The sequence below is a fragment of the Phalaenopsis equestris genome, unplaced genomic scaffold (assembly GCF_001263595.1).
Source record: "Phalaenopsis equestris unplaced genomic scaffold, ASM126359v1 Scaffold000002, whole genome shotgun sequence".
NCBI lineage: Eukaryota > Viridiplantae > Streptophyta > Magnoliopsida > Asparagales > Orchidaceae > Phalaenopsis > Phalaenopsis equestris.
The window spans coordinates 65,829,996-65,839,462 of record NW_018164444.1 but is presented as its reverse complement, the minus strand read 5'-3'; the positions used below and the strand labels follow the sequence as shown (position 1 = coordinate 65,839,462).

Sequence of the window (9,467 nt, the reverse complement as noted above, 5' to 3'; positions counted from 1 at the left end):
TATATATATATATATATAATAATAATAATAATAATAATAATAAAACTAATAAAAATATCATAAGACAATTAAAGAACATAAGCATTAAGTGGATCATCATAAATAATGTGAAAAACAAAAAAAGAAATTTAAGAGTCGCTTGTCATAATAAACAGAGGTATGGCATACTTCGTTGGGCCATTAAAACTTAACGGTCCGCACTTATGGGTCGTTTCAGGTCCAAATAAGGTGGAACTTCTCCTCAATAATGTATTATGCCTTCTAACAGAGCTATATAGAGAAATAATCTCAAGTTTTGACTAGGATTGCATGTTAAAAATAGTTGTAGCAAAAGAGTTGTGGAATCCTAATTTTATATGAATATCTCATACAAAAATAAGTAGTTAAGAAGTATAGAGAAAAATCCAAAATGAAATAAATAAAGCTATGTGACCCAATCCAACTAACGAATATGCTATATTGATAAAGATTACAAAGGCTTGTTCACGTATTAAAATGCGTAAGAAAGAACTATAAAGTAATGCACACGATCCAAATTTATCCTCCGTTGATTTTGATGGAAGTAGTGGGAAATTAGATAACAATTTGGTGATTATAAATGAGTGATATCAGTCGAATGGCAACTAGCAACGTGCAACAACTAACTTATAACACTTGAACAATAATGTTTGAAATAATAGAACATGACCGTTATAAGAAAATTAATTGAGTAATGGTGATCGAATGACGAAACTTGGGCGATAGTTATTAAGCAACAATAGCCGAACTTTTATGGATGAGCAATTCTAATTGGACGATAATGACTAGCTGGCTTCGATCATAGTAGGGCCATCACTATTGGAGGTTATCAATATTTGATATTTGGTATAGCTTTATATATTTTTAAATTATGTTCAAAAACTCTTTGCATCAAGTACTGAGATTTTATTTAAAAAGTTATATTTTAATAAAATTAGCCAAAACCTAAAATATTATATAAGATGGCCATGTTAGTTCATTTAATCAAAGACTAATCTTTTTATATTTAAATATCATAAATACATCAAAATGGATGAGTGTGAATTTATTCAAATTTAGGGATGCACAACATCCACCTAGACCAATTGAATATAAAGATCTTAAGAAAAGGTTGGGAATTTTCCTTTCAATGGATTGAGCTCTATTACTTATGATTATCTTTATAGAAAAATCAAAGTGATAAATGGTATTCCTATAAATAAATTACTTAATATTTATCTCAATAATTATTGTAAGTTTCATGGCTTCTACTAATAAGTGAAATAGTCAATCAAAATGATGAACTTTTATTATTTAATATAATAAAAAGGGGTCTCATAATTGTAACTTATCGTCAAGAAGTTTGGTGGAATGTGAGTGATTTTAAAATATATTTGACATTTATTATGGTTTCATGCACAATCTAATATATTACATTTTATTATAAGTTCGTAGAACCTTCATCTTAAGAATTTATGAACAAATGTCATTGAGTGAACTTCTCATGTTGCATATTCAATCATTGACAGTAAAAGATGCATAAGCCATGATTTTGTAAATGTTCTAATAGACTTCATCTCCAATCATGCTAAAGTTTGTATCTTTTCGTCGAAGATGAATGACAGTTTGTTGGATCCCCAGGCAGCATTCCATCATGCATGAAAAAGAGTACAAAGTCCATCCGAGAAGTCTTACTTAATTCCTTAATGAATTGTACCAACTAGGGATCTTGAATTCTTGTAAAACTTATATCCTCAATACATGTTCTCCTATATAAATTTTTATTATTGTGGTTGCTGCTTCGAAAAGAACATCAACCTGAACATTATTTTCTTATAATATGTGGATGAACAATTATGTATTATTGTGAAAAAGTGGCGACTTAATTTATTTATGAGAATGTATTAAATGCCAATGGTTAACATGAATGTCTCCCTTATCTTGAGAAGCTATGTGAATTGCGAATATATCCATAACGCCTCGTACATTTCCTACTAAAGTAGGGGTATCAATGTAGATTTATGAACCACATCTCATTTGTCTATAAATAAATGGTTACATAAATCTTAACAAAAACAAACAGAAAAATATTAATATACTTGCTCTAAGTTCCTGTTGACTACTCCGAATCACCATGCTCTTTTTTTCTATGCTTTATTCATTAGACATGACCCACAAGAAGGATTCGGAATCAACATTTAAAATGAAGTTAGAGCATCATAACTTAAAACCTAAAATTCACTAGTAATAATAAAATATGATTACATGCAATTAAATATTTCACAAAGAAGAGTGGGTATAATAAATAATAAGAAATTCACGAGCCAAGTGTATGTGAAATATTGATGACTAACCATTGCAGTGGCCATCTCCTTCCCTCGCTGAATCGTACGCGGATTTTGAGAGAGTGTCGGCCGTCCTCTTCGAACAGTATTCTCGGCCCGTCCTTTGTTTGGTCTTCCATGGCGACAATTATCAGAGTTAAACAACGCTGGCCTTTTTCCTGTAAGTAGGAAAATTTACAAATATACCGCCCTGTTCTTATGTATTTACTAACACATAACTATTTCTTTTTTGTATATTTATATCACCTGTTAAGTCTGAATCTGTCTTGGAGACATGTCTGAGGAATAGAGTGATAGAGGATAAGAGAGAGAGAGAGCAATAACACACTAAAGAGCGTAAATATGCGGCCCCTTTTATTGGTGAAATGAAACCCTTATTTATAAAAATGAGTCTTTATATACTTACACATTGTACCACTAGAATAGGTGTGACACAGGTATTTTAGTTCACGCATGAATACTCTATGAGGGTCGTGGCTATGGTCGCCCGACTATAGTTAGACTGAGCGGCCGCTTGGTCGGATGACTATGAAGATGGTTAACCACTCCCCAAGCGTCCTTGTTATCTGTCCTGAAGTTGAATGACCCATTCTTTGTTTCAAATCCACCATAGCTGGAAGATAACGGGCTCGACCTGACGGATTTAATCGGCTGGATTCTTCAGATTTAATTCTTCTCTTATCTGCCTGATATGTACCGTTTCTACAATGTAAGAAGAAAATTGGCTGATCGATCATGTAACCCTAGATTGCGCTTGGTAGGTCCCACAAGACCATGTCATCTCTTCCTTTACCCATGAAATATCATTGCAATTTGTGTTGGTATCTTATTTATTTATTTTTTTTTTGTACACAATCATTTTTTTCATTATCATATCAAAAATATCTTTATTTGAACTTAAAAAAAAAATGAAACGCACATTTTCATGTCTATATAAGATGCCATTTATATTTAAAATTTAAGTGTTAGATATGTAATACATAAGAATTGGGGTATTTATGCAAATATTTTTAATAAGTATTGGAGCAATGGAGCTTAAATTGAGTAACTTAATAAATATGAGGATTATTTAATTAATATTTAAAAAATAAGTAAATTTCATAAGTGTTTTATTTAATGAAATAGTTTATAAAATATTAAATAAATGAATATTTAATCACGGTTGAGTAGTTAAATGGCAACATGAGTTTCGTGAACGTGAAATATGGAGATTCATGCAGTCATTTAGCATATATCCCGCAGCCTTATGTGCATCATTTTGTTGTTGAGAAATTTACATAAATTATACATATATGCACAAGAAAAATGTGTTTGACCTATCAGATAATCAGTCTTGGACTAGGCACCTGTTGAAGTATCCATGTTAGACGGGAATATCCAAAGTGAGAAGAAACCAATCAAATGAGGATTAGTCGGCAGACCAACCCGAGATTCTACAAAGATCGGTTAACTTAGAGATGACCAACTTCAATGATCAATCAACTCATTGGTGGAACAAAGAAAGGCTAGCGGACGCGCAAAGCCGAATGGCTGACTCGACCAAAGGCCGACCTAAGAAGATTGACCGACCAGAGAAATGTCAAAGATAGGCTTGTCATTTCATAGTTATTCTAGTTCCATATAAATAGATGAGCATTAAATGTTACAAAGGCTGGGGGCTGGAATTTAAGATGATAATATTAAACCTGCTTATTTCTCCCTATACTCTTTATCTTTTTTAACACTCCTAATTTTATGACAAATTTGAGTCCAATAACATCATAAAATTTATATATATTTACATATATGATACATAAAATTTAATATTTAGTCATAAATTTATGCATGAAAGAAAATATGAGAACACTTTGATAAAGAAAGAGTGATATTTGCAGACAACTGTTTGGAGCGAGTGCTTTAAATGAGCTTGATTGGTGGAGCCACCCATTAATTGGGAAAAGTTATTTGATTGATCGGATTTAAATGGGCTTCTCCTTCGTTCAAGAAGACCATCCTAAAGTTGAGACGAACTCGAGCTCAGTGAAACCCTTCAATTAGTTGAGCTTAGGTGAGTCTCTTTGAGCTCATTGGATCGATGCTTTGGTTTCTTGATATTATAATTTTATGGCTTTTATAATACATTCTAAAACTAGAAATATATGGACAAATTTAGGAATGGTAACTAGCCGTTGCAAATGACCGTTGCTGTGGAATCAAATTTAAATTGTTTGGATGGGAGAATTGCGAGCAACAATACCGTTAATTATAGCTATTGAACATTTTTGGGAATATGAAATAGCTATAGAACTCCAAGGACAAATGTCGTTTTCTTAGTATATATGGTATATATTTTTATATGCAACGGCCCAACTTGCTTTAAAAACACTTGAAAGTTCCAATATATATATATATATATATATATATATATATAGATCATGTGAATAAAATATATTTGCAATCACTTGTATTTTCATTTGCTCTTAAAACATACTTTTAGCATATTTTTATATATTTTTATTTATTTGTTTTAAGAAAATAAATAAGTTTATTTAAAAAAAAAGCTCAAAATGATTTTAAATATTTTAAATGTTTTTAAAAATTTTAAATGTTTTTAAAAATAAGCGAATATATTTAACATATCAACTATATTTTACTTCAAATCAAAATATACATAAATAATATAGATAATAAACAACAAAAACAATTTAGAATTATTTTCAGCGCGTGAGATCAAATCTCTTTTTTAATTTCCAACTTCCAAGAACAAAAAAAATACATACGTATCACCTTTTTTTTTTTAATTTTAAATATCTAATCATTCATGTCACATAAAAAATATTACTATTTTTCGATTTAAAAAATGAAGCATACAAAGTTAATGTTCGCATGCATGTAAAAATTGAAATTTTAAGTGTTAGATATATAAATATATAAAAATTGAATAGTATGCATGCAAATATTCAAAAAAAAAAAAAAAAACAGAAATGTAAATCACCAAGCCACCGACTAATGATTGGGCAAAAAATTAACTTCGAGTTTAATGATAGGGAGGAAAGACTCCACCGAAAGGCACATGAACAAGACAGCTGCCATAACTACTAGAAAGGAATCTATCTCAAAATCTACCCTTTTTAAGCCGACAAAATTCATGGGAAAGCTTCATTATAGAAATCTTTCAGAAATTCAGTACAAAGCCTACAGTTGGACTTCTACATTTTACCTTCGAATTCTAGAGAACAATCTTCAAGCACAAGCACGAATCTTAAAGCAAAAAACATACATATAGTTTGAATTCCTCCTTCAAAAACGCATCTTCATCTTTACAAACTAGGCGTTTGCATACATTTGACGTATTTACATGTCTCACACCTAAAATTTCATATTCACACACATATCACTCAAATATTTAGTATCACATAAAAAAATAGCACTGTTATTACTTTATAAAAAAACACCAAAGTGCTATTTGTGTGAGACATGTAGATACATAATAATAATTGCATTCTGCCTATGTAAATTACCCCAAGTATTTTCTCACAAACTTTTCTCAAAGGAAATATACCTCAACAATTTCCTCTTGACTTCCCTTTGCTGTAAAAGTTGCTGCCTTCCTGCTTTGTCTGCTTCCCAACAGCCATGTTGCCTAGCAATCAATCTCTTCTGTTGAATGGGACCCTTCTCTTCTCCATTTCTTCGCATTTAATCACACCCGTGACCCTTCCTGCATCATCTATTCCACCTGTCATGGCTCTCTTCCTCTTCTTCTGCATCTCTATTCTTCTTCCCCTCCCTCACAGCAGCAATGCTCAGCCCTCTCCTGGTTTCTATCCAAGCTGGCGCTCAAGACCAGTGAGGTTCAATCATGGCTTCACTAATCTCTGGGGGCCTCAGCACCAATGGGTCTCTGCTGACCAATCCTCACTCACCATCTGGCTCGATCGGAACTCAGGTGCCACATTCTCCACATTGCCATTACAAACTTCATCATTGCCACTGCATTAGTTCCTCATTCTGCAAAACAATCACCAGGAAGCGGGTTCAAGTCGATTCGAGCTTTTCGAAGTGGCTATTTTGCAGCTTCAATCAAGCTTCAGAGGGGCTACACTGCAGGAGTTATAACGGCCTTCTATGTAAGTGAAAAAGCTAATTCCTTTCACAAATCGTAAGCTTGGAAATGATTAAATTTCCCATCTTTCTTTCGCTTAGCTATCAAACAATGAGGCACATCCCGGATTCCATGATGAGGTCGATATGGAGTTTCTGGGGACGAAGCCAGGCGAGCCATACACTCTGCAGACGAATGTGTACGTGCTAGGGAGCGGCGATGGGAGGATCATAGGAAGGGAGATGAAGTTTCATCTATGGTTTGATCCGACGGTTGCCTTCCACAACTATGCAATTCTGTGGAACCCGAGGGAAATCATGTAAGTATGAAATTAATTCAGGGTTGCATCAATTTGGAATAAAATATGTACTTGTCGTTAGAGTGTGTGTTCTGGATTAATTTCATGGGGCCAGAGGAAATAAACAGGGTGGCGGGTTAGAAGGAACTGCCTCTCTTTGATTGAAACTAATGCAAGTTTAAGATCTTTCCCTCTTAGAAGATTCAATCATATTTCCCAAAACATATATACACAAAAAAAAAAAAAAAACAATTTTTTTTTCTCCACAAAATGGTCAAAATAATATTTTTATCCTTTCTTTTTGGAGACAATAGGACTGCTCTTGAGGAAATTGGCAAAGGTGAAAAGGTCAATCAATTCCAAAGGTAGAGGGTTGCATGAGACAAAATTTGCGTAGGATCTAAATTGAAAGTAAGTGGTCATCATAGATGTTGAAATCTTTAGATCTGCTTTAACATTAAAACAATATTAATTACTCACAGCTAGCACTCCCCGCAACACTCATCATTCACAAAAATAAATAAATAAAAGCGAAAGTGAAATGTAAAAATGAGACCTTTTAATTGCTCCTGGCGTTTTATTGCTGTCGCTGTTGATTACTTATAGCAAGAGGTACATGAGGCAGATATGTGCAATAAATTGTGTCAGGTTCGTCCGTCAAGTAGTCTTGGGGCTGAAATCTTGCGCCTTTTCTGTTTAGGATAGCTTGAAAGCATCAGATGCGACAACATGTCTGAGTCTGTACGAGCACTATTGTTTTGGAATCTGAAGTTCAAAGTCAGTTCAGTCCCTAATCAACTTAAACATTATCTAAAATAGATTTCAATAATAAAAAGATGACCAAAATTCGTCATTCGATTTCGTACGAAATGTATGGCTGAAAGAGGCATTCTAACAAACACCTTGTGTCCATGCTCTGAATCCAACAAGCAGCTTCTTCGTAGACGACGTACCGATCCGACAATACGCGAAGTGGAGCGCGTGGACATTTCCTCGGAGGCCGATGTGGGTATACGGATCCATCTGGGATGCTTCTTCATGGGCAACGGATGACGGCAAGTACAGAGCCGATTACCGCTTCCAGCCCTTCGTTGCTCGCTTCACCCGCTTCGTTGCACGCGGCTGCACCGCCGCCTCGCCGCCGGTTTGCCGTCCGCCGGCCTCTTCTCCGGCGGGCTCAGCCAGCCTCAGCGCGCGGCCATGCAGTGGGCGCAGCGCCGCTCGCTCGTATACGACTATTGCCGCGATCCTAAGCGTGATCATTCGCTCACACCCGAATGCCCGCGCTTCTGATGGTCAATATTAGGGAAAAAAATTGATTATCTCAAGCGGAGTTAAGTACGTAAAAGGATACACGGAGGGTTATACGGGAGTTACATGGGGATTACAAGGGGTCTGTTGTACCTCCCGTGTAAAGCTCGTGTAACCCCGCTGTAATCTTGTAACCTCAATGGATAAAATAAAAGCGCGGGTTACAGGTGAGTTACACGAAAGTTACAAGGAAGTTATAACACGCTTGTAAACCCCATGTAACCCCCGTATAACGCCCTTGTACCATATTACGTACACATCTCTGCGTACGACTGACATACGCAATTTTTTTTCCCAATATTAGAGAGTTGATTTAATCGATTTCTTATGTAATCTTGTTGAATATATTAAAATGTGGAAGCCGAATTTTGTGGGTTAATTTTGGTTTTTAAGTGTTGAGTTATCTTTAATTAAGTATATAATTTATGCCATATTTTTTTTAATATTGTTTTGTGTGTAGATTATGAAATTTGTTAGGAAAAATAATGATAATGAGTTCCTCAATGAATTACTATCACATTTAAATTCTCAAAAGATGGGGTGTTAGCTTCAGAAAAAATTTGCGTGCGATAGACTCACGCAGCGCTGCGTGCTACATTGGGGTTATACCGATGGTACAAGGGTTACATCCGCGGTATAACCCCTTGTAACCTCCCTGTATCTTCTTGTTTGTAACCTATTTGTACTCTAAAATAAGTTTCCCGCTTCTGTTATCATATATTAAGAGGTTACACAGAGGTTACAAGAGCTTATACTGTGGACGTAATCCCCTTGTACCCTCGGTATACCCCAATATCGCACGCAGCACTGTGTACCTTTATCGCACACAAATTTTTTCCATTAGCTTCAACCAGTTGTTCAGATGAATTTTGCTCAATTAATTGGGGTTCTTGAAGCTGATTAATCCCAAATTAGTCTAATTTCATTGAAATTACAGCGAATTTTAGAAGTTAAAATTAAAATTAATTGGAAAAATAATGATAATGAGTCCCTCGATGAATTACTATTGCAAAAAAGTTATAACTTTGTTATTTGTCATTTGTGGATTTCATAAATGATAGAGTGATCGAATACTGAATTCATAAGAAAGTCAATTTAGTCCTGAGATTGTTTTAATCCTAATTTAAAGGGTCCTTAAATTAATTTTACAGTTTTATAATCTACTACTCTCATGTAAACAATTAAAGGACTATTTGGACATTTCATAGAGTACTGTTGGGTCCACAATGTCGTCATAAATAGTAAATGTTAATTATTTATTAACAAATTGTTTGCATGATTGGCTAAACTATTACCGGCCACATGGAACCGGGTCCTCGGTGTCGTTTCTAGCCCCATCTAAGTTAATAGGTGACCGACAAGCTAATTCATAATTTCATGATAATCTCTAATTCCAACTAGGGCTAGGCACCCATGAATATATATATATATA

The 9,467-nt window shown here is 34.4% G+C and overlaps 1 protein-coding gene and 1 long non-coding RNA gene across 2 annotated transcripts; one reads left to right on the top strand and one right to left on the bottom strand.

Moving 5' to 3' along the window:
* The first annotated feature begins 5,504 nt into the window (after positions 1-5,504).
* On the top strand, positions 5,505-8,420 carry LOC110017913 (probable xyloglucan endotransglucosylase/hydrolase protein 32). Its single transcript, XM_020715073.1, is given in 5 exon segments — positions 5,505-6,270; positions 6,351-6,451; positions 6,528-6,745; positions 7,658-7,893; positions 7,896-8,420. Coding segments are annotated over 5 exon segments (990 nt in total). The 5' UTR covers positions 5,505-5,957; the 3' UTR covers positions 8,018-8,420.
* Positions 6,640-7,708, bottom strand: LOC110017915. The gene is made up of 3 exons (XR_002293308.1): positions 7,627-7,708; positions 7,281-7,489; positions 6,640-6,722 (listed from the first exon to the last, which is right to left on the bottom strand). It is a non-coding gene; the product is annotated as an uncharacterized LOC110017915 (long non-coding RNA).
* Positions 8,421-9,467: the final 1,047 nt, after the last annotated feature.